Source organism: Patella vulgata, chromosome 3 (genome assembly GCF_932274485.2).
Source record: "Patella vulgata chromosome 3, xgPatVulg1.2, whole genome shotgun sequence".
In the NCBI taxonomy this organism is placed as follows: domain Eukaryota; kingdom Metazoa; phylum Mollusca; class Gastropoda; family Patellidae; genus Patella; species Patella vulgata.
Genome location: NC_065881.2, coordinates 47,211,521 through 47,238,629, shown reverse-complemented (window position 1 = coordinate 47,238,629; position 27,109 = coordinate 47,211,521). Strand labels below are relative to the sequence as shown.

At 36.1% G+C, this 27,109-nt stretch overlaps 2 protein-coding genes across 2 annotated transcripts; both read right to left on the bottom strand.

Moving 5' to 3' along the window:
* Positions 1 to 580: 580 nt before the first annotated feature.
* Positions 581 to 8,977, bottom strand: LOC126817027 (carbonic anhydrase 4-like). Its single transcript, XM_050543842.2, has 8 exons — positions 8,971 to 8,977; positions 6,361 to 6,525; positions 5,160 to 5,308; positions 4,143 to 4,235; positions 3,177 to 3,252; positions 2,771 to 2,931; positions 1,487 to 1,606; positions 581 to 671 (listed from the first exon to the last, which is right to left on the bottom strand). Exons 1-8 carry the CDS (start codon positions 8,975 to 8,977, stop codon positions 648 to 650), a joined length of 795 nt encoding a protein of 264 aa, XP_050399799.2. The 3' UTR covers positions 581 to 647.
* A 10,174-nt stretch (positions 8,978 to 19,151) lies between these two features.
* LOC126817028 (WAP four-disulfide core domain protein 3) lies at positions 19,152 to 26,500 on the bottom strand. The gene is made up of 7 exons (XM_050543843.2): positions 26,194 to 26,500; positions 25,464 to 25,568; positions 23,500 to 23,577; positions 20,847 to 21,005; positions 20,359 to 20,442; positions 19,738 to 19,831; positions 19,152 to 19,282 (listed from the first exon to the last, which is right to left on the bottom strand). The coding sequence occupies exons 1-7, from the start codon at positions 26,267 to 26,269 to the stop codon at positions 19,219 to 19,221; spliced, it is 660 nt and encodes a 219-aa protein (XP_050399800.2). The 5' UTR covers positions 26,270 to 26,500; the 3' UTR covers positions 19,152 to 19,218.
* Positions 26,501 to 27,109: the final 609 nt, after the last annotated feature.

Below are 27,109 nucleotides of genomic sequence, written 5' to 3'. Positions count from 1 at the left end.
ATTGTTAAATGTGTTGTATTATTGTGTTTATAGCTGTATATATTTGTCTTCATAGATGCCATTATATTATATGAACTTCGGCGTATTTAAAATGAGACCAGGCAGCGGAAACCAGATCTTAGATGTAGCGAAGTCCATGACTAGAAAGGGACCCAAAGAACATAGCAAAATTACTTTGCTATACGAATTGTCTTTTCAGTATAATATTATTCTCTTCAAATATGTATAAATAACTCCGGGTCCAATACTAAAAATTGACAATATTACGGTATTACATCTTAATGCCCGTAGCATTATGAACAAAATCGATCATAACGTTAGACCCCATTTCATTTCATTTTCATTTGCATTATAATAAGCTGTATTATAAGCGAACGCTTGACAGTTAGTATGTCCTATTCGAAAGTTTCTACGAAATTATGTCGAGGCTCATTGAAACGGATCAGTTTTATGTCTATATTTTGAGTTCATACAGTTGCATGTATTGTTAGGGATTCATCTGGCCGGAAAGCATAATATACCTTTTTTGAAAAGTGTTTATTAAAATTGTCAAAGAAGATAATTTTCTATTTTACTACTTGTGTATACATCCATAACACGATACTCCAAGATTCGTCTTCTTCAACACCCTTTTCCATTCCGCCATTTTACTTTTCTTCTGATGCCGAGTCCTGTTAAAAAAACGAAATTTAAAGAAGACATGATTTCTGAATAACATACATGGGGTAACACCCATTAAAGGAGCCAAGCCTTTAACAAAAGACCCAAGCTTTAACTTAATACCATCCTCAGTCTGAGACATTGCAAACACGACATATCAACTCAATTACCGTGAAAAGTTGGGCTTCTGATGAAACCATATCTCCAAATGCTAAAAGATTCAGAGAATATGCTCAACAGTATTTAAGACTGAAAGACGGGTATACAGAACTAGAACAATGACTGGGTGCATCACTGAGTGGGAATGGATAAAGAAAGTAATTAAAGAAGAACCAGGGTATTATCAGAGAATGACACATTACAAAGTTCCAAGGATAGGTCTCAAGTTATGAAAACAAATTGCTAGATAATTGAATTGTGGTAAATACATGGGCACATGTTAAGAATAGCTAAGATTCCTGTGTTATACTGCAGCAGTAGAAGGGAAACTGAAAATATGCATTTATGATAGTTTCTAATATTGGCTTGGATATTAATATAAAAGACAGTGAATTTAATGTCGGGATTTGGCTTTGAAGTAGTAAAATGACGCCCACGGCTAGCCCCTGCATTCATTCACTTCATCTGATATGTACGTTTGTTTATGATTTCTGCGCATGCCCTGTCCGTAAATTTGTCCTGTGTAAATATTTGTGTGTGATGCAGTCCCGCTGCACTTACTAATAGAGAAGGAATCACATGGGGTAGTATATTAATATATATTCTTAGATAATTAAATAGAAATATTCAGATAGTAATATGAATTGTTACGGTTATATATACTCACGTCTGTATCCGCCACGTTAAAATTAGCTCGAACAACTCTATCGTGTAATGGTTGAACAGGTCGGAAATTATTCTGGAGATTACCGCCTTCAGAAGACATTAATTTACGGAATTCGCCCAGCTGAAATAAATAATATTGTTTTGAATATCAAAATAAGAAGATTACATCCATTGGTTGTTTATTATTATTATTATTATTAGTATTGGTACGTGATCAGCAGTTAAAAGAAAGCGAGTTCGTTAGAATTCCACAGTTCTTCTGCCACAAAAACAAAGGAGCGTCTACCGAAAGAAGAGTTAGCAGTTACTGATATAATAAGGTACTTAGTTTCGGAACGAAGATTTCTGGTAGGGTGGGTAACAATTCGCGCAGTTTTGTTTTGATTCTTTTATAGTCTATTAATTTGATATGCTGGTAAGTTGTAGAGCAACGAGTTGCAGTATTCGAGACGCGAGGTCACCAAAGATTTAATTAACAGTTTTGTAGTCATTGTCGAGGAAATTGCGAGTAACATCATCATATGCTTAGCGCAATATAGCCTAGTTGGGACTGACGTGCCATTAAACAATATTTCATTCATTCATTCATTTGAAGAAAGAATAAGTGGCGGGAATATCATGTTGTTCAATAATATGTAACATAAGATATATCATTGTCTGCACAACATGGTCTACAAATCCAAATTTATCTCGTAAAATAAAACTATAATTCATAAGATTGTTACGGTCGATTTTTTAAAATTTATGTTGTAAAACTTCTACTTTTTGGGCTAGAAATATTTAATTAGAATGGATACGGGTTAACACAAAGGAGGTAATTTCAGTACTTAGATATTATGTAATATTTCTAATTCAATAAATTGTTCGCGTAGAAATTATGGCTGCCCGACCTATTCCTTGTCACATACACATCTGGGATAGAAACAACTATTCTTGATTTAATGACAGACCTAAGGATTCAAATCGATCGGGGCAGATCTTTGGCAGACTCCGATCACTCCACTATACTTCGGATAGGAAAGCAGGGTTTCACGTTCCATTTTAAAAGACTTTTGACTTTCTGTCACATTACCTTTTAGTCCCATGAACATCAGATAATCGTATTTTCCTTTGTATCTTATACTAGTATATTTCTGTAAATAATTTCTGACAGGAGATGATTTTTTATATGTTCCGGCTTGTTTTCTGGTCCAATAATTACATATTCGGTCTTTATAATATGTTATTAATTATAGAATAAATAGTGTTAGAAAACAACAATCAAAAACGCAATTTTTGATCGTACCTGGCGTTTTGAGATTTTGATCTTTTCCTTGAAGACTGACCAAACAACGATCTCGTCACAGCCTGGTGTTGTCAAACTTCCAAAGTATCGGTAAAAATGACGTGGATTGTTAGGAAGCAAGTCCCCCACAGCAAACTCCGGCAATTGTACACTGACGCTACCTGCAATTTATCACACAAAATGAATTAAATACATTTTAACAAAATTAAGTGTCGCGAATTGGCTATAAAATGTCACCAGTGGATGTTATATGAATTGCGAATTGTGTACATATTATGAAAGAAAGGTTACCGGGTACTCCCGCGGATTCTCTATGGTTTGAATAGTTTGCATACTATTTGCCTAAAATGCATATTGTGCTGATAGTTCACAGATATCGATCAAAGAAAACAACGAAAATACTTACTTCCGCTACTATATTCCGTTATCGTCGTTAGTTTAGAGATGATGTTAGTATACTTTTCATTATCGTCATCAGAAATCTACAAAAATACAAAATAATACAAGTGGCTAATATAAATTCAGATATCTCAGGCTTTCCTATACAAACATTGCCTAATGCTAGGTTCCCACTATCACGATTCATGCTACAATTGAAATCGTAGTTTTAATCGTGGTGATCCTATCATTTCTTATCATATATTGCGGTTAGTCGTAGCAATCGTGCTGATCGTATCGAAACGTATCCGAACGTATCTGCACGTACAAGATCGTGGACTCAATAGGGACAATCCTATCGTAACGCATCGCACGACAGTGGTAACTATGGAAGTGTATAGGGGTCAATATCACGAAAGATACCGCGATATTAATATGGTAATATGTCAAGATATTTTGATTGTTGAAATGATTTTAACTTTGATAAGGCAATTTTTGCTGAGTTAATTGAATCAATGCACCATGTTGTGTGCCGTCTTTTAGTTCTAAATGTACACGTTTGCGTTAAGATATTGCTATTCTGAAGCATAGTCGTCATATTCCTTTTCGTGGAAGTATATGTCGACATAGCGCACGGTGATAATGGAATGTTGCCAAAATATCCGAAAGGCAATATCATAACGCAAACGTGTGCATTTAAAACGAAATGGCGACATCTAACATAGCGCGTTAGTAAAATTTACTCTGCAAAAACCGTCTTTTGAGTGATATAATCATCACAACAATCACAATATGTAGACATAGTACCATATTAATATCGTGATATCTTTCGCGCTATTGACCCCTATACGCTTCCATAGGTAACCTAACATTCGAGTTTATATAATGAATTAGGCTTTATATAATTCATTCATTATCGATTAGGTCTTCCGTTGTGTTACTGACACCTATACAAAATAGTGTCCAGCTTTCGATATCAATGTATTAAAGTTACCTCAAACATAAATCCAATAACAGCCAGACCTTCAGATAGTGTTACCGACTGTCCTACATCTCCCGCTGAAGTTAAATAATGGACCAAATGCATCTGGAAGGAAAACAAAAATTTAAATGTGATGGTAAAAATCGGATAAACACAATCGCGGCAATTTTGAAATGAATAATGCCGCCTAAATACTCATTTGTATAAAGCGGCCATTATGGTATGAGTTCTGGCTTGTTCTGGAATTTGTTGCTTCTAGTGGTGATAATATTTGTACCGTGCGGTAAGGACGGCCAGCCCTCGATAAACTACTAGAAGGTTTTATTACTCAACAAATACCTTCTCGAAGTATGTAATAAAATCTAAACGGGTGCCAAGGCCAGGCATAAAGTTATTTTATAGGCCTACTATAACTAGGCATACCGGTATTTATCTTCAATTCAAGTTTTTGTTATATATATTTCTTCATTTTATGTTGTCTTTATTTTAAAGAAAAAAGAATGAAAGAAAAAAAGAATTGAACGAATATTTAGATATGTTAATAGCCATTTTTTAGATAAAGACTACACAATGTGGAGAACACCATAGAAATAACTAACTGTGCGATACAATTGGGCGTTTTTCCTCTAGAATAATCTGTGAAATTATAGAATAGTAAAAAAGAAAATGGGATAAGGCCTAGCCTATAATGGCCATGTGACAATATTCATCATCACATACAAGGTTGGGATCGAAACTCAATGACTGGCCTTATAATCTAAAATGCAGTCTTTAGACATCTCGATCACTCGACCACCACCACCCCTTCGTTATAAGCCGACCGTGCAAGTACGTTTCAATACGATGAACTGAAACCCTGCTGACCGGGAAGAAGTTCCATCATAACATACTTCTGTCTTCATTAGTCCGCTTGGTACAGAAATGTACGACGTTGAACCTCTTTTCATCACCGTAAAAGTCATTCTTGTACAAGTTTTCTTTTATACTCAGGTGTGCTCAATTGGATATTGTTTTTAAACTTCAACTTACTTCCATAGGAAACTGTTCTCCATTAATTGTGTGTTCCGAACCTTTATCATTATTAGAACCCCAATGAAAGTGTAACTGAAGCAGTTTATATTTTCCTGGAAGTCCTCCATTCTCAATAAATGCATCACCACTTGTTATATCTACCTGGGCTGAAATAATAACCCCTTTCCTATTACTTTTAATATGATAATATGACTTCTTCTAGACTCGGAAACTCAGATCAAGATTATCTCTGAAATGGAATGGACTCGTTCTCAGAATATCGGTTGATTGATCGTGACAAGAGTCCGATTTACGAAGCAAGTGCGTCAATTTGAACATGTTTGCATCGTTATCTGGGGGATTCTTGTGACGGCAGCAATCTCTAATAGGAATATTAATCCAAAAATAGTTCAATTCCGTTCAATATTTACAAAGATATGGTGAACTGAAAAATGGTCATCACCATTATATTCGGGGCAATCTTTTCATAATTTTTTTTTAAACCCAGTTTAATCAAATCAGGGAGATTATGTGCCGTTGATATTTGACTTTTGATTTCTTAATAGCCGTGACAAATTATATATTTTCCTGAAAATGAAAATAACGATCAGCGACTATAAATAAAATTGTGTATGCTTTTTTGATAAATATGCACATTTACTACACATTTTACGAAGCCTAAAATTATTGTTTTATCCTTAAAGGGGCATTATGGAAGATTAGATAAAAAGCTGGGAGTTATCACTATAATAGCTAAAAACTAGATAATGTAAAGGGAATATGCTGAAAATTTCAGTTAAATTACTCCACTCTGAATCGAGATATTACCCTTAGAATTTTAGGCCTAGCCTCGATCATCATTCATAAATTTGCTACGATAAAAAACATAGTCTCGGTTATTCATTTTTGGATTAAGTCATTAATGAGCGTTGAGCAGCAAATCGGATTCAAATCCAGTGAAAATCCGACACATAAGATGACATCGAGGGTTTATTATGGTCTTTTCATGTTAATAAATGTCTAATTTATAGTTTATATACCATTTCAGGCCCAAAGAAAGACTTCCAATAGGCAGATTTGGCTCTTGTATGTTTAATTATTACAGAAATCAAAAACTTCATAGAACAGCATTTGATAGCAATGGATAATTGTATGCAAATTTAAAGTTTGTTTGGCATGACTCTAAACCAAGACAGAATTTGACAAAATTATATCTTACCAGTATGGCCATTATTTCTTATGCTCATGGCGATTGGTTTATCGTATCCAGTCATTGTGATGTCTTCTAGGCTTAATTGTACGCTGGCTTCTGAACTGGCTATATTAATTGGTGATTGACGTTTATTACCACATATTGGAAAATTATCCGACCACGTAGACGGCCCTGCAAAACATTTGTAATAAATTGTAATGATCAGACTAAAATATAAATACAGATTTTAAGACCATACACAGTATCAATAACATTCAAATATATCAATCCTAAATTTAAAAACCACGAGTATAAGACATCTTTTAATTTATGTTTTGAAATATTATGAAGAATAGAGAAGTTATGAATTCAGCAATCAATAATCATTGGCTGTTTCTGTAGATTCGTATTGTGCATATGCCGGTTTCAACAAACTATGAAGTGAGAACCGAAGGGACCCTACATGTATTCTTAATTATACCTTTTGATTTGTTAGGGATGGTACTTTCTGTTGATATTTTTTTTAAAAGAAAGTACATTATGCTCTGAGTGGCTAGAGATGACCATACATCTACACTCAATACTGGTATAAACTAGGTGTCGCAAGTAGGTGGATGCGGATGTTAAGCCCCAAGAACGAACGAAAATACGTCTGCAGCTCACATGCCAATCTAATTTATCGCCTCAATTTGGCTTTTCCTATACCCCATGTTGATATATAATCGCTGTATCGTATGCTTAAATACAAAAATATATTAGGATACCGGGTAATTGTTGTTAACTAATATAAATTTAACGCAGAAAACTTCATTCGGTTAAGCAAGGCTTGTGTAAACGTTTCAAAGATATAGGAATCCATCAAATGTGAACGTAGATGGTCGAAGATACATTGTGTGATATGTAAGTATCTTCAATAAAAAAGCCAACATAACTCACCATTATTATCATATCCCCAAGCTGAAATAAAATAAATATCATACATTATATATAGTAATCAAATCTACATAGTATGTTTACTAGACGGGTGAATGTAAACGTAAAACCCATTAAACACAAAAATCTTTTTCGTATATTATAATCTTCTGATTGATTGAAAATCTTTCGACAAAGTCAGTTTAATTTGGTGAATAAGTTTTAGAAATTAAAAAATAACCATTAAAATGTTATGCATATGCAAAATCATTTTTATGGTAAACGTAGATTTTGTAGACATACTGAATTGGGTCATTGAAAACCCCAATTTATATTGCAACATGCACTTGAAAAGCTAAAATGTTTATTTGTCCCATTAGAAGTGATAGAACGAGTTATAATTACATAAATTACAGTCACTATTACAACTTATATAACACTGTTAATTATATTCAAGTATTCAAGGTTAGTGAATATTGAACAGCTTTTTTGATACCCTATCATTAATACCAATGTTCCTTCTTTTAGTTTTGGTCAATCTCATTTCTTCCAAACATCAAGATTTGAATATGAATGCTGCAATGTATGATAATGTCCCAGCAAGGCGCCGTGGTGTGAAGTAGAGTTCATTTGTGGTATTAGTCCTAGTATATTGTTTGACACCAGTTCAGCGATGGATTAATTATGAAAAATGAAGATCAGAATCTGAATCTGGACGTTTTTATGTCAAAAGCTCCAGCCAGGGGTATAATGCACCGCAGAGAGATAATGCACAAATTGTTACTAGAAGAATTGAGTACCTATTTGGCCACGAGCTTGCGTTCATTTTTCAAAATATTCTCAATAGATTTAGGCCGTCCTCGCTTTCCTGCAAATTTAAAATGGTTGAGTCTCGAGTCGCTGGTACGTGAATTGGAATACTTGCAAAAAAGTAGTCTTATTGTGGTGTTTTTGACCGTCCGTCTGAGCGTGATTGAAATATTTCTGGCTTGCTAACCGAGACTTTTGTTTTGGCAACAAAGATGACTTCGCTGTCAAAGTTTCATTACAGTACACTTAACAGTAGGTGAAATTTTAGCCATTACTATTTTATTTGCAGATCGTTATCACAATTTGTTTGCTGGTTCTTGTTCAGAGAATTGCAAAACATTGTAAAACAATGTAATGTCTGGCTAAGAGAACGTAGCTAAAAACGTTGAGATATACTGACGTGCTTGTTTTTAGCTGCGATTGGGTGCCTTTAGTTACAAGTGGCAAACTCAATTTGTTTATTAATGCATGTAACATCTTAAAAATAAGATAATTTTATACTATTATGACTAATTAAACTTACAGAGGCCAATGTAGTGGCACAGCTATCGCCTAACTCCAAATATCCGCGTTTAAATTAATATACTGAGATATACTGACGTGCTTGTTTTTAGCTACGACATACACCGCCATTGAAGTTCATTCATAGTTACGATGCTTTAGACATGCGCAAACCCTACACGCCCCTTTTACCATACCGCAAAAACATCCTTCTTGCCATTTATTATCAGGTCCAAAATAATTTCTTGTTCGGGTTTTAATTCAACGTTAACGCCGTAATTTGATTTTATTTACCAAAATGATTCGCGGATAGATTAGAACAGGTGGATGTCATTATATTTGTTTACATTTTCTCCACTTGCGATTGCCTTTTTGATTGGTTGTTATAAAAGCCTTATATTTAGCCTTATATACATCTCATAGCGTCATACGTCTCCCGTTTAAAATGGCGATCCTAGTAACGGCTTAACGCCTTGATTTTAAATACGATGATTTATATCCGTTTCAGGTAGGATTATATGCTTAATTGTAGTTGGATGTGGCAGAAATGTTATAAATAACAATAATCAGTCGTTGTTTTGATGAGAAATATTGTCAATTTTGCTTACTGAGGCCCGATCTGATTCGCGTTGGGCTTTACTACGTGGAACTATATAGGACCATCTCATTTCTCGAAACACGGAGGGTTGAGAGATGACATTTGTTATCTATGTAATGTCTATAGAAATCTAAAGGTTGCTCTGATGTGTTGATGTCAATTTTGGCAGTCATAGAAGAATAGATAGCTGTAGATAGTTACTGTTCATTAGGATATTAGGCCTAAGCCTATTTGAGCAGCCATTTTCGCCTTCCTCATTATATTTTCTGTCTTGTGACCAATGACTACCATTGGGCAGATCATTCTAGTCAGAACTTGATCAAATTGTGATTTAAAAAATTCCACTTGATTATGTAAACATATAAAAATGAAACAAAAGTGGTGACCCGTGAGTTTGCATGAGGAATAAGATCCCGTCCTTGCTCCCAATAAACAATATTTATATGTGTGTGCGGGGAAGGGGGGAGCTTCTCCCAGTGCCGCCGAGTAATATCGGACTTTGTGGAACATTCTAGAGTCGATTATAGCAAATCTGACCCACGGTATATGTTTGATACTGATTAAGCATTATGATTATGATTATAATGTTGAAATCCGCATTGAAACCGCGTGGTTTTTGCCATTTGCGACGTGGCGCAAAAACGTATAGGGGTACAAAAAACTCAAAACCATCTCTCACTTAGGCCCTGCACTTAGGCCCTTGAATTTCATATGGTTTCAGAATCCCGACCTGAAATACCAACCATATGTTAAAGATACGGTCTACACATTTCCAATAACAAATTTACATTGTTCCAATTGACTAGCTTTCATTTCACAAGCCCCCCCCCCCAAAAAAAAAACCGAAAAAAAAACCAACAAAAAACAACCCTAAAACTCCACTGTACCTTATTTCATTTACTCGACAATTGTATTATGACATTTATCGAATGTTGCAGGATATAGTAACGAATAAAAAATAACGTAAATATTAAACATACGATAAATTAACCAATAAGCGGAAATATAAATAGAAATGATTATCAATGGAAGGCCAATAAATTTATTGGTTTTCTTACAGAATTAAAACCATTAGAAATTTATCGAATGTTCCAGGATATAGTAACGAATAAAAAATAACGTAAATATTAAACATACGATAAATTAACCAATAAGCGGAAGGATAAATAGAAATGATTATCAATGGAAGGCCAATAAATTTATTGGTTTTCTTACAGAATTAAAACAATTAGAAATTTAATAATGAAAATTAAATAAAGTGAAATCGGGTTTAATTTCCTACTGTTCTGTTCTAACTGGGCTAATGAGGACGGTCATACGCCATACAGTGTGCTACGAGGGACTACGGCCTACTGTTATATCGAATTCCAACTTCCAAGGGATCTTTTACGTGCACGCGGAACATCAGTCTTTCGCCCCATCCGTACGACTAGACAGCTTTCCTTGTCAGACCCTGCATTCTGCATCACTGACAAGGGGAACCACGTCGGAAAATTCCGAGGAACTTTGGCGGACAACACTGGGAGCGAACCCGCGACCCACTGAGCCACTAATGAAAAATATAAATAATTCTTAATGAATTGTCTATATTTTGGAAGAACATGTTTGCTGTTTAATTCTATACTCCGCAATGTATATGACATTTATTAAAAGGGCATTATGGAAGATTAAATAAAGAGCTGACAGGTCTCACTATAATATATAGTAGTTAAAAAATAGGTAACGCAAAAAGAATATGCTGAAAATTTCAGTCAAATTGCTCCACCCTGAACCGAGATATTAGCTTTTGAATTTTAGGCTAGCCTCGATCATCATTACTAAAGTCGGTACGAAAATAAACAAAATCTCGATTTTCTTTTTTTTTTACGTTTAATTATTTTTCAAAAAATGTATTCCAATCTGTTAAATATCGCAGGCTAGCGATTGCATGGAGAGTTGATTATGGTCTGGATAAGTTAATTAATGTCTAATTAGTAATTTAGATAACATATCAAGCCTAAAGAAAGACCTGCAATAGGCAGATTTAGCGCTTGCATAATGTATGTTTAATTGTCACATAAATATACTAATGAAAAACAAACTAATGAAAAGATAAACTAATGAAAATATAAACTTATGAAAAAATAAATCATTGATAAGAAAAGAAATAATTGTTAACAAAATTTTTATATTTTTGCAAGAACTTTTTAATTTGATTTAAATTCCCGATTGTCTTCTAAACTACAAAATGACTAACCATATAAAGGCAGTTTACTTGCACTTACAATGATTTGTACAAGGGACACGACGTACTCATTTCACCCATCATTGAACCCAGTCTCCCAAAATCTGACATAACAGTTTATATAGTTGGTGTAACAATATCATCCAAAAACATACTTTAATATGTTAAGAGCACAAAACTAACCAACCGTAAAAGAGCACAAAACTAACCAACCGTAAAATATCGCCTAGTTTATTGACATAGTTTAAAATATTGAAACAAATAAATTATGTAAAATTGCCCATCCCTTTGTAGAAATTAAAAGAAAAAAAAATTAAATTTATTAACATTGTTAGTCTTAGAAATGAAAATAAAATATTATTTAAAAAGAAAATAACACATCTATTTGTCGAGAGTATCATTTTGAGCTATTTAGTTCATGATAAAAATCTGAAATTTTACACAGTGGAAAAATAAAATAAAAAATAAATTGTAATGAATACTTTTTAATTTGGGTAAATTGATTTTTACTTACACACACTTGTTGCTGTATCTACTTGTATCAATGCAAGTAAAAAGAGGGCCACACACGTCAGCATGTTTAAAAATCTTTTTTCTGTGATCTTCACTAGACTGTCTCCGAATCAGGAGTGAATCTCCATAATAATTCCAGGTTTTTATAGGGGATCTAAGGGCGGTTTCATAACATCATAGTTACATGCAATTCGCTTATCTTACAATTTTTTTGTACGTTTGATGTCATAGTAACTGATTTCTTTTTAAGTTTTGAAGTATATATTTTTTTTTCTTAATTCTTACAATTAAAAACTATCTTGAGTTCGCACCTTGAAATATGTGTCGTCATTGATTGCATAGGCAGATATGAAGAATAATACCGAAGGTGTCTATAATTCACCAAAGAAAAAAATGGAAATCTAGCGAATGTTTATACAATACTTCAATTGCTACAATTAAAAAAAAAATTCTATACGTTAATAAGTGACGAACTGATATAACATGAAAGGTTCGTATTACGTGTATACTTTAAGGTCTTTGCACTCTTGGGGCAGTAGTGCAGGCATACTTGAGGTACTGGGTAATCGTACTCTATGACAAGTACCACATAATCGCGTGCTTTAGATCATAAGGTTTGTATTGAGTTATGTGGCGTGTTTTCGATTCCCTTCTCGTGTGTGACAAGGGGTCGCCTGTACTCGTGGGTTTTCTATGGGTCACCGATACCCCCCCTCCCACACACACACACAGACACACTGCTAAAGTTTCATACGCGGAAGCGAATAAAATTGAACCGTATGTTAGTCCCAAAATAACTTGGGTTATGCCAAGTGGACCTTAAGCCTATTTTTCTTCCTAGGAGAGAGCCACTGTTAGGGCAAAATTGCCAATGGCTTAGAGAGTTGATTATAGGCTTTTCTGGTAAATAAATGTCTTATTATTAGTTCATACTAGCGGATGACCGGGCACCACACTGGTTGAAAGTAGTATAACTCCGAAAACGGAAGGGTGGGCCAACGTCAAAAAGCCTATGTTACTCCCCAGTCCGAGTTGCCGCTATACACCAATTTTCAGCCACGGGAGAGCCCCAGTGTAGCCGCCAACCCCGAGCAGACAGACAAGAGAGAGAGAGAGATAGAGAGAGAGAGGGAGGGTTATTGCGGGACTAACATATGGTTTAATTTTATTTCAATAATTCGCTTTCAATAGGGGTCTTTAGCAGTGGGCGGAAACCGGAGGACCTCGGAGAAAACCCACGAGGTTGGACAGGTGACCCTACTCCTTGTCACGTACAACCGGGATTTGGAAACCACGCCAGTTGACTGGCCTTTTGATAACAGACTGAAAAACACACAAACAAACGACAGTGACAAAAATTAATATAGATAACATTTGAACCATAAAACGGCCAGGCCTAACGTTAATAATGTATAAAATTGGTGTAGATTCAAAAGTGGTCTCGCGTATTTTTGTTGTAGGTTGTGGAAAAATCAACCTCTGATTATAGTTGCCACATTATGCCTTGAATGGAATGGAATGTAAGGCACAAACGATATTTCAGCCTTCGACTATGGAACCGTTTAGCAGTCAATAGCGCGATACATACCGCAATATTAATAAGGTAATATTTCAACATATTGTGATCGTTGCGCGATGATTTTACCCTGAAAATTTTGGCCGAGTTAATTGAATCAAAGCGGGGAATGCCGTTATTTCGTTTTACGTGCGAGCATACGTGCGGCATACAACATAGCACCGCCCTTCCAAAACGTCTGTCAATTTTTTGCAGAAACAAAAAAAGAGCGGTTTGTGGATTTGATTTAGTGGAAGAGAACACTTGTTTGTACATCAGAATGTAAACATCCACATCCACATATTTCACGCGAGAAAAAACGTCAGCGAAAATATTCGAGCAACTTTTTTTTCCACCAGCGTTTTCTACCCAAGAAATGTCGTATTGTCGGGTTTAAAATATCGCGATGTCGGGATGTCGGGATCTAGTGATGTCGGGTTAAAGTGTCGTGGTATCGTTTAGTTGGGTTGGACATCACGACATGATACCAATCAGCCAACATATATCAGGGACTTAAAGGAGATAAATATAAGTCTAGTAATGTAAATTAGCAAATTATGAGTATAGTAAATTGCACTCATGTTCCAAGATTAGTAATTGCATATATTTTCATCTTAAATCATAAACACTTAAGATTCCTTTTCTCAGAAAAAAATGTACGTAGTCCCTGACTTTTCAATTTTTTAGATCTGAATAATACATAGTTGAAATTAATTTTGCATTTGTAGGGTTCCGGCTTAATAACCGGCTACAACGTGGCTTCGAATAGCGTTCGTACTCATGCCCTCTTGAAGTAACACAATGACACTTCCTCGGTGTTCAGGTGTCAACAATTACATATCGTTGCGTCTTCCATGTAACTATAAGAGTTGTAGCCTACTAACCCTAGCATACAAAATAAATAACACCTTTTCACGTAATGTAATGTCATTATACATAATAACTTACTTTCAAATATTTTTGTATAAAATTGAAATATCTTGATTTGATATATACTCTTAAAAAAAGATAAGGGATATTCAGAAACAATACATAACTGTGGAAATGCACTGCTGTTAGAGGTAACCAGTGTATGTTAATAACCGGCCAATTGCCTATACATGAACATAAACAGTTCATATGGGCCGCTTATCTGACGGCCCCATTTCACTCGCAAAGAGATACACCGTCAAAACGGAAATTAGACGTTTTTGATTTTTGTCTTAATAAAGAGTAATTGCTCCACCAATCCTGAGACATTTAGCACTTCGTCGTGGCATGCTCCTAATCAACCGTCCAATCACGATTTGGGACAATCTGACCCACTCCTCTTGCAGTGCCACGGCCAATTCTTGCAGTGTTGTCGGTTGACGTTGACGTCGACGAACACGTCCCCCGATCAAATTAAACGTAACACACTAAAGCAAAGATACGCTAAACAGTAAATCTTATGCAAGAACCGATAGGAAAGCAAATATGGATAGATAAACCATTACGCGGCAGTTTTCATCAACCCTTCCTTTAAGTGTCAAATTTGACAATGAACCCCTTCCACGTGTATGGCGCTATTTCGTGTCGCATGTGCAGCTCAGTGGTTCAGTTGGGGCGATAAGTTCTTCATCTGTGAACATACTCTCAAAGCATGTCAAATGTCCATAGCTATTTGTCATATCACAACCTGCATAGGTATTTGCATTTCAATATCTCCTACTTTTTTTGAAGAGTATATTTATATAGATTTATTGTTTATTGCAAGCGATATATGTGTAGTTTGTGTGCCTTGACCGAGGTTTTGTCTCATCGTGGTGTGGTCCTCCTTACAGTAATAAACAAATGGTTAAGTCAGCAAAATATTATTCTTAAAGGTTTGTTGAGATTCAAATACTGGAAATGCAACATAAAAGTGTAAATTCCACTAGTCATTGACGTCAGATATTCCCTTGTATGAAATGTTATTTAGCGCAAGTCTCTGACGTTAAACGACCATATTATCTTGAAGGTTGTCCTTTTATATAAATGTCTTCTTTTGTGTTTCTTCTAGATCTTGTTAAAGCGATGTAGATTGGAAGTTTATGGTCCACTGATGACAAAATATTAAAAATGAGCAAGCAACATTAGAGGACATGTCTGAAAACGAAGGTTGCGATTGAAATGATGTTTAACGTCCTACTAACCTGCGGGGACCACGGTGGCTAAGTGAGTAAGACTGCTGGCTCCTACTCTGGAGGTCGCAGGTTCGCTCCCGGTGTTGGCCGAGAAAGTTCATCGGGATTTTCCGACGTTGTTTTCCCTCGTCAGTGGTGCAGGATGGAGGGCCTGACAAGGACAGCTGTCTAGTCGTTCGGACGTGCATGTAAAAGATCGCTTGGCAGTTGGAATTCGATATAAGAGTAGGCCGTAGCGCAGTTGTCCGAACAAAATTTCCCTCATAGCACACTGTATGGCGTATGCCCAGTCGGAGCAGAACAGTAGGACGTTAAACCTCATTTCATTTCATTTCCTACTAACCTGCACCGATGGGGCTAATCAAGACGGGCGTATGCGTTACAGTCTACTCTTATATCGCACTAAAACTGCCAATGATTCTTTCACGTCCACGAACTCGGTTTTTCGTCCCATCCACACGACTATAGATACTGTCCTTGCCAGGCTCACTGTTAAGTACTACTGACAAGAGGAAACAACGCTGGAAAATCTAGAGGAACTTTTTCCACCGTCGCCGTACAAGGTGTACGGGCTCGATGAATGTTAATGGGGGCAGAGCCTGAAATGCCCGGAAATGGTGCGAGTCGTGATAGTGATAGTACCTAGCGTTAAGACGGTTTCTATGTAGCACCTCACTGGTTTGCACGAATAAAATGAATAGTCAGACCTTTATGCTCCTAACGCCCTTATTGAATAAGTATGCCAATAATAATATACAATATAAAGAAGACGGTGTGTGAAATTGTATACATGGATTATGACGCGACTTTTAAATTTTTTAATAACCCGAAGCCTTTTATGAAGGGTGTTTCGCGTTTCACCGGTGTCCCCTTACCAAGATAAATCTAGAAATATCAGATAAACTTATACAAAAAATGGTCCCGTGATGCATAGGCGTACGAGCTCGATGAATGTTTGAAAATTTAACTGCCGCAAACACGTTTTCCTGCTATTCCAGCCCGTGAATACAGCAACTTCAACGTGGTCCAATATAGCCTACCTTAGGTGACTTACCTGAATCCCAAATCCCAAACAACCAATCAATCGTCGCGGGGTATGGGGGACTCCCCCGAGAAAATTTTGAAAATTTAACCGCGTTTTTCTGCTATTCTAGCCCGTGAATTAAGCATCTTCAACGTTTCATATCGGTTTGCAACCGCAATCCCACTCTATGCCAGTAGCGTGGCTCCAGACAAAATGCTTTAATCCATAGTAAATTCAGTACAAATTCGTGGTATTTAATTAAAAGAAAAGTAAAATCAGTGTTTTATTAGATTTCAAGTACTTTATTTTCCCAACTAGATGGAATAATAATACCCGTCTGCCGGAAAGTCAGATTGCCCGAAAATTAGCCCCCCCCCCCACCGCCCCACCGCCCCACCGCCCCAAAGGCTCGTACGGATATGTCTCCGTAATTGATTGTTGGACCTCCTAATTAGCCAGCTAAGTCACCGTGGCCCCCGGTTTGATGCAGTGACGTGTCCACGAACGATGGCGTTCGATAACATTAAAAGATACATTTTTCAGCGATCACAATAAAAGAAATACTGACATTCAAGAACCACTATGGGGTACCAAAATGCCGATCGTGGTCGGAACTTGAAGTTTAGTGGCTCATAAAGTTTATGGGGAGTAAATTATAAAACATAATGGTAGTCTGGGATTTTAATATCATTGTCTTCGATAGTGTTGCTATCCACCTATCACCAAAACTATGTCTGATAATCTGCGAAATAATATAATATTTTCCTCTGGTTCTTTGAGGTTGATTATGCAACAGTTGAAATGCAATATCATGTAGAATTGGAGTTGAACTTCTTGATTGCTCAATATTGTGAAGTGATTGTATATTATAGCAATATTGATTTGAAGCGACGTGAAGTTAGCGCGTGATTCGTTGTTCGTTATTCGCGAATATAATCCAAATATATATATATATAACTGCAAATTAGAGACCAATATCACCAAGTATTAATGGTGGGGCCGTTCTTGTTCTTTGTTTGTGGATCACGGTGGCTAAGTGGGTAAGACGCCGGCTCGCTAGCCTGGAGGTCGGGTGTTCGATCCCTGCATTGGCCGAGAATGTTCATCCCGATTTTCCGGCGTGGTTCCCTTTGTCAGTGATGCAGGACGAATGGGACGAAAAACCGAGGCCCCGTGTACACATTGGCGTGCACGTAAAAAATCCCTTGACAGTTGGAATTCGATATAAGAGTAGGCCATAGTGCCGCTGTCCGGGCAAAATTTCCCTCATAACACACTGTATGACGTATGCCCGTCTTCATTAGCCCAGTTCGGAGCAGAACAGTAAGACGTTAAACCGCATTTCATTTCAGTTCATTTCTTGTTCTTGGAATATGCTAGACCGGTCTGGGATAACTGCAGCCAACATGATAGTATTCGTCTAGTGTTCGCGTAGTTACTGGTTTTTGGAAGTTTACGAGTAAAGAAGCCCTTTATCAGGAAACGGAGTGGGGACAAACTGTTAACCAGACGTTGTAGTCAGAAACTGGTACTTTCTTTACGATATATACAACAATAATTGTCTTGTATGCCTTATAAATATATTACAGCAGTATAGAAACAGTAACATGCCATATCCATTACAAAATACCAACCAATTATTGACGCCGCTTTGTCGAACATCACGGTTTAAAAATTCATTAGATTCGTCTACTAAAGTTGCTCCTATATAATAGAGCAGTATTCAGATCAAAAATAAGTAAATCTGATCAAACCGAAACCTCCCCTAATTATCTGTGAACATGTAACAGGAAACTTAATATCTTACATTATTACAAGACTATATATGACTACTTCCAAAATTGTCCTCTGTATAATGAGCAAAGGAGTACTGACCACCTCTAACAATTATATTGTATTGGAGCGAGCTCATTTGTAAGTTTTAGTAATTTCCTGTCTGATCCGTTTACTTTAAAGTAATAAAATATGTTTAAACTATGACTTAATAGTTTAGGTTGTATTTTAACAAATGTATGGCGGAAAAGTTTTTCGCTAATTCGACTTGATGTTGTGAAACTATTGCTTGACTCTTATCCCCGTATTAGGATGCTTTCACACGGTTATACTGTTATAAATAAGGGTTCCCCTTAGACTATACGGGTTCGCCGCTGATCCATTTTTCAAAAAATCTAAAATCTTCAGAAATTATTTTTGTTCAAACTTGAGAGAAATTAATTTGCAAGATAACGGCAGTGAGAATGATTGACCCATTTCGTTCAAAACCTTCGATAAGCTTCCAAATTTCACATATAGGTTTGGTTCCAAAACAATCTGGCGGGTGGAGACTAATTACTTATTAATCACATCCTCACGTCAACAGTACTAACGATTTTAATGATGAGGTTGCTTTTGTATTATATATCTCCAATTGGAAATTCTATCTGTTAATTTTTCAAAAATTAACAATACTAATTGGCTATTTTTTTCTTACAGAAACAATAATGATTGTCCCCTTCTCGATCCCTTTTGTTTCAAAATTATTAAACAGAAAATGAAAATAAATTACAGAAAATTTTATTTCTTTAAATTTATGTTGGTATATAAATTTAGCATTTCTTCCACTCTCTAACACTTTACTAAAACACCATTTTCATAGAAGTCTGCTATACACCCACCACAGTAGTTAGAGCTGTTGAAATAAAATCAATATATGACACCATTAATGTACCAATACATTAAATCCAATATATGACACCTGCTCCTGTGCCTTTACGTTAGTTAATGTATCAATATATCAGTTAATTAATCAGTTAATATAACATTATATCAGTTCCACTTTTACATTAGTTAATGTACCTTTTTCTAATGAATGATTTTGCCGAATATTAAATATTCTAAATGTTCTAGAATGTTATGCTGTGAAAAATTCAGCGTACATTTCTAAATGACGTGATTGTTTGAAAACGACATATACAATTATAATGGTGTTTTCCTACTAAATTTTTTCTTTTTTTTAACTTGTTGAGCCGAATTCTTCGAAAAACCTCGCGAATCTATATTTGTTTGAAACTGTGCACTTTATCAATAATTTGTCTTTGTCGAAAAGTGTTTTCAATAATACTGCAAAAGTATTTTTATACTTACACGCATGTGGCATTTGGATGAGATGGACATCTTGCAAACCTACATGGATCTATGAAACAGTTCACCAACTGCACGCCTTTAGGACATTGTCTACCTGTGAACATATTATGTACGTCTATGTAAGTAACATTAACATAGTATTAACCCACCGATCTAACCAGGCGGCCAATGATATAACATATGCAAATAGCAAGTGCAGGAGGACAATACTACACGCCAACGCTAAAATTAAAAAAATAAAGTGTATTGAGTAAACAGGAACAATGCCCGCCCATGGGAACATTCTTCAGTATGGAGAGCTAAAAATTCTACTCTATAATATGAAATGTAGGAGGACCGCCTTACACACAAACAAAACCGATAAGACAAACCTGTAGACAGGAAACAGATATTACAAGTAATATCAAAGCATGTAACTGTCCGGAGAGGTGTTGATTTCAAATCAGATTTTGCACAATATCGGAGCTTATTTTGCATGGAGGCAACGTTTTCTGTGGGTGTAGTATATGATATAACTAATAATTTTTTCTAAATTGGAATTTTAGAAAACGGAAACAGTAAATCTAAACCACTACTTAAACCGACCGACATGTTGGACAGTTATTCTTATCTAATACTTACACCGACATGTTGGACAATTATTCCTATCTAATTCTTGTCCATGCTGACACTTTATCAAACCAGCACAAGGTAGTCTAGGGCATACTGAAAATAAAAACAGGAGGAAAAGCATACTATTGCTTTAAAAATTGAAGTGTAAAATTTAGCCCCATCAATTAAATGTTTTTAGTTATAATATTTTATTGCGTTTTTATCTCGAATTGCAAAGGGGTTGGTGTATCAGCATTAAAATAAGGCATCTAAGATTATACCAACAGCACTTTGAAAATTGTCCAGTTTATCATGTTCTCTTGATTTTATACCATTATTCTTATTTGTTTGTATATATAAAATAGTGTAGTCTACAAGGTCATTTCCAGATCGATCTGTGGGTTACATACAGAAAGATAGGCTGATGGCAGACCTTGACAATCTTTTCTATACATATAAGAAAGCCCAAATTACCCATAAAAACAAATCGAATCAAACTAGCATATACTCATGTTTACCTGGTTTAGGTGTAGGTTTGAAACCACCTGTTGGGTGTTGACATCTATAACCACAACCTTGTCGACAACATTTCTGTGTAAAAGGACAATCTCTGTCGTTACTGCATTCGTCGAATTTATAACATGGAAACTTGGCAGCAACAAATTCCGGGCAGAAACCTGTAATTTTTTTGTACAGTATTAAGAACCATTGAAGATTATACCGGTAATGCCAATGCATGTCTAAAATAGCAAACTTATGAGGGGGGACATAATCTTGCTTGAAAAACATGTAACTATGCCTAAAGGCACCCAAAGGCGATTTTGCCCCCCTTTCCTCTAGAGTAATGATACTGCTTAGTGTAAAAGTATTACACTATGGGTTTTAACTCCATTACAAGTGCAGTAACAAATTTTACTACTAAATATGTCATTTTAGCACCAAATATCTATAACAGATTATTACTTTTGTTAGATGGACCTCTTAAGCTTTTAGCTTACGGGTGGACTACCATTCTCTACAACTATGGTTGGAGTTTGTGTTCTGTTGCATTTTCGGTCCCTACGCCCAAAACATTGGTTGAATACCTAGCCTTATTAAACAGCGGGAGCGTGTACTGATTCTAATCGGTTGATTAAAGATACATTATGGGAGATAAGATAAAGAGATGGCAGTTCTCGCTATAATAGTTAAAAACTAGATAATGTAAAGGTAATTTGCTGAGAATTTCAGTCAAATTGATCCACTATGAGCCGAGAAAGAAGCCGGTGAAATTTTTGCATAGTCTCGGTTATCATTACTAAAATAATTAATATAAACAGCATAGTCTCGATTATCGACTTTTTCTGATTTAATTATCTTTGGCCGTTAGCGGCATATAGGAATCTAATCCAGCCTACATCGAAGGCTAGCCTTGACATCGAGGGTTTATTATGGTCTGGAAAAGTTAATTAATGTCTAATTGATAATTTAGATAACATTTCAGGCCTAAAGAAAGACTTGTAATAAGCAGATTTTGCTCTTGCATAATGCATGTTTAAAATGACGTTAGTATGGTCTAATATATGGTAGTAGGTCTAACCATTGCAGACCATTCGTTCACAAATATACTATTCAAATAAAGTAGGGGATATTTGATTTTTAAGTGTTATTAAAGTCACCTAATGAAACTGACGAAGAAACAAATGACAAAATGAAATGAAGTTCACATTCATCGATTTATTCCAAATGATCGTTAGACTAAGTAAGGCACAGACTGACCATTATAAGGGTAAAATGATACCCGGGGTCAAACAGCAAAGTTACCACAGCATCACAACCAAGTCAGTAACGGGTAAATCCTCCTCTGTTTGCCAAACAAGCATTGATCCGACGTGGCATACTCCTAATGAGACGTCTAAGGTCATTTTGGTCCAGATTGTCCCATTCCTGTTGCAACGCAGCAGCAAGTTCTTGGACATTGGCAGGACGTTGTTGACGTTGACTTAACCTCTGTCCAAGCATGTCCCAGACATGCTCGATGGGGCGAGGTCGGGACTCAGTGCTGGCCAAGGTTATGTGGTGATGTTCTGTTGTTGGAGGTAACCTGTAACGATCCTGGCCCTGTGACATCTTGCGTTGTCATCCTGGAAGATGAAACGGCGGCCATGACGTCGTGCGAACGGCACAACATGGACTGCCAAGATGTTGTCCCGGTAGTACTGGCCTGTAACACGCCCTGCAACAACATGTAAAGCCGTTCTTCCAGCAACAGTGATGCCTCCCCACACCATAACAGAACCACCCCCAAATCGATCATGTCTGATGACGTTAACGTCTTGGAAGCGCTCGTTTCGACGACGCCACACCCTCCTACGTCTGTCCAAAAAATCAACAGTGAACCTTGACTCATCTGAAAACATCACATTGCTCCAGCGTCGATTATCCCAGTGTTGACGACCCCTACACCAACGACGTCTTGCCTGAATGTGATGATCTCTCAAACAAGGGATCACGCGAGGACGTCGGGCGCGAAGGTGACCCCTATGCAGTCGATTCCGAATCGTCTGGCCACTCACTCTCACACCAGTGTCTGTTTGAAGACGAGCGCTGATCTGATTTGCTGTGATGACACGATTTCTCAAGGCCAAGGTACGGATAAATCGATCCTGGGCTTGAGTTGTCGCCCTTGGTCGACCTGAGCGTGGTCTGTCCTGTACCGATTGTGTATCACGGTATCTGGACCATAGCCTGCTTATGACAGACTGAGAAACATTCATCGTCCGCGCCACAACCGCCTGTGTTGTGCCGATCTGTAGCATGCCAAGGGCACGTAACCTTTCATTTTGGGTAAGCCGATGCATATCAAAATTTGTTTTCTGGTCACTAAAACATTTAAACTGATGTTTCCACCCTGGAATTCAATGCCACAATGACTGTAACATTCAAAGTCAGAGTCGTGCAAATCTTGGGTTGGACCCCCATGATGATCCCAAGCATCACCTGCATTCCATGCGGTAGCTATTGGTGCGTTTGGGCGTCACATGTAACTGGAAATGTTTCTTCTGTTAGGTTCTATAGTGACTTTTTTCGTAGTCATTTGCATATTTTAGTATTATGCCCCCAAAATCAAATATCCCCTACTTTTTTTGAATATTATATTAACCAACAGAAGCATGTTAATAACAATCTAACCTTCCTTTACGATTGACAATTCGGATTTTCTGGGATATTTACAAACTTTGCCACATCCATTCCTACAACAAATCTGACCTGAAAAGTAAATATATTAAATATAAATTGGTGCCAGACTAAAACAAGATTTACGTTTCTTTGGTGATCTGTGGCCAAATGGCATTAATGACTTAGCATGACTTTGATAGGGTTTACAGCTAAAGGGAGGCAACTATATACATTCTAAACACTTTACGATGACGCAAATACCAATGCGTATGCGAATAATGAATAGTTATTATATGACAGTAACAGTAATGTTATTGTCTTTTAAAGGATCATTCAATCTGATTTCTGTAGGCTAATTAAATATATTTGAGCTTAAGCGAGCATGTTATTAATTTCGATAATATATTTGTAATGTTATGGCATTTCCGTTGCCGTTGATAACTCCAGATAACATTTTGCAGTTTGCAGTAGACTAATTATAATGATAATAAACGTATATTCTAAGCCTTATCAAAATTTCACTACTGGAAATAAAGTTACTGATTTCAAAAAAGGTGACAGTAAGTCATAATTAATAGACCCTGCCAATGATGTGAAATTGACAATTAATGATTACTGCGTTATGAATATTAGTCTACGTACATATTTAAATAACACAGCTAGTATGAAAATTGATTTAATCCGTCTACGTATTCCCATGTTTTCGACAGACTGGTCATTTTCCGCCAAGAATGGACATATGAATATTTTTAAGAATATACATCTTGATATATTTTTTTAAATTTAGATGATATAAACCTGCGCGCTACTAATCGCATACAACATACTTGTTGGTACAGTCGAAAATTATTTGTAAAATATGTATCCACCAGGTTTATAGCATATCCATTGTGTCGTTTCCCAGATAGTTTGAAGGAGTTTAATTAAATTTAATTATGATGGGGTTGTTTAGATTTCTTCGAACAAAGTAGCTTGATCTTTAAAAAACGCATGTACGTTGGTAATCTATTCAGATAATCTTTCTTACATAAGGATACACCTTGTTCAAAGTGAAACGGTATGGGCCATGGACGGAACGGAGAAATTAAATTAGGGCAGACTTAAATGTTTTTTACTCTTGGCATTTTCAACTTCTTGTTTTATTTAGAATGGTGTGTTCAGATGATGTTGTTGTTTTAAAATTCTAGATGACGCTAAAACATGCGACCGAAAAATTGTGTAATTATAAGGTTCGTACTTGTGACCAAATTTGTAAAAATAAATCCATAAAGAACAGTAGAGTGATTAATGACAGGATGGAAGAACGGACTCATGTTATAAAAATATACAGCAGTATAAATGTCGGTGCATACAAGGATTTAATTTTATTATTATTTTGAAGAAAAAAAAACCGTAACCTTTTATTGACTACATTGAATATCTTCTTTGATATATGTCACGTACAACCCCCGAACCGATAATCGATGCTGAAATTGAAAATAACATCGAACGTGATATGGTTGGCAAATACTATTTCAAATACAAGCTAAACAACATATTTCAATTTGCAAACCATGTCACGTTCGATGTTGTTTTCAATTTCAACACTCCGCCAAACCATTCAAACTGACAAAGAGAGAGTCGTTGGTATCAACATAATGGTCCCGATCACACAGTGGCGACACCAAAACGACGTCATAATGATGGTTGCTAAGTAGAAGTATCAAAATTCTAAATTTGTTTGACTTTCATGCTTAACATGTAAAGCGACAAGAAAGTAGAGATTTTTCGTCTTAATAATAGAAATAAGATGAAACAGAATTAAAATTTACACTCAACAAAAAAAAGAAGTTGGATTATACATTGTCTTAATATAGAAATTGCATGAATAGAAGACGAGAATATCCTCTTCGAAACGTCGCTTAGTATTAAAATTGTGTATCCATAAAATTGTACCTTGTGTTACATTGAATATATTGATTTATAGATTTACTTACCGTCGTCACACTCACGATCGCTTAAGCAGTTGAACCTAGGATCAAAGAGACAGATCGTTGTTAAACCACTTGGTTTTGGACAACGTGGGTTATCCTGAGATCTCACTATAAAATAGAAAGACACAAATTAGTCTGCTAAGCTATTTTATGATGGGTAAATAAATCGAAAACTTGGTCATACTTTTAAAATCAGATTAGCAGACGGATTAGCTACTGATGATCTATTGATTATTATTTACATGCACGCCAATGTGTACACGGGAGCTCAGTTTTTCGTTTCATCCGAATGCCCGGACAGCTGTCCTTGTCAGGCATCCCTCCTTCGCCACTGACAAAGGGAAACCACGCCGGAAATTGCGTTTTGAATTGTAAAGGTTGTGAGCAGTATTTTCAATGATATTTATTTCGTATTCTGTGATTGGTTCATTGGAGTAACTTAAAATGTAGAACTCTCTGATATCGCCGAATTAAACCTTGTGAATTAAGTGGGGCTTGAACATCGAGTCGTGATCTCATATGGTGACACTACGGCAAAGTTATTGATTCGTATATTCTAGAAAAATTAAGAAAATGTTTCATGATTTAATATCGTATACGGTGTCTTAAAAGATAACGGCCAATGACCAAAAACTTATACTTTTACGGATATATAGTACCTAAATGGAATTGAATTTCCACATTATTAGCTGTCAGTCAATGTTTAAAAATATAGTATTAAATGGACACTTACCACATACAAAAAACAACGCAAATAGTAAATACTTCATTATGTCACAAACATGCAGTTTAAAGTTCACACAAAACATGGACTATACAACTTACTGTTATATATATACAACTGGTTAGGACCAATCCGATTGCTAGTTTCAGTGTATCCGCTTTAAATGACAATGGGCTTGACATTGCTATTGACACCAACATTTTGGCTAATTCATTCCGACGTAATTTCTGTCATATTTGTAATTTTTGACATTTAGGTGCGGCTGTAATAATGTTAGGGACTTAAGGTAAATAACAAAACATAATGTATCCGCTTAAAAATCCGCTTGACACAACAACAACATTGTTATTGGTGTAGTTTTGACCGATTTATAATTGTTGACAAATTGGGCGTCTCAGTATTCTATAATACAGCTACGGGAGCCTGTTAGGGACATCAGGTAAAAACTGCTATTTGAAAGGTATTTGGCAACATGGGAGAATGAGAGAGCGAAGAATATATTTAACCTCCGCTTACCACTGACTAGGTCCTTTTTGGACAAACATACTTTAACAATTTGGCTGCGCTAACGGATCTTGAGCCTTAAAAGAAGCCGACCCTTCTATACACACATTTGGACACTTTACCACCATAATAATAACAAGCCAACAGTTAGGCTGGTATCCCCCGCGGAAATCCCAATATAAACAGAGACATTAATTATTTACACGTTTATTTTTTACAAAGTATCGAGTAATCAAACTGGTTATCTATGCTTAGTTTAACCATAAAATGTTCACGACCAAACTCTGTCAAGAAAATGCCCAGCATCAAACTTTTTTAAGGTATAAAAAAATATACACTAAGTTTCACCACTATCACTCAATTACAATCAAAGTTTTCGAACTCCAGAGTCTCGACCAATCAAACTGCTTATCGCTCTGCT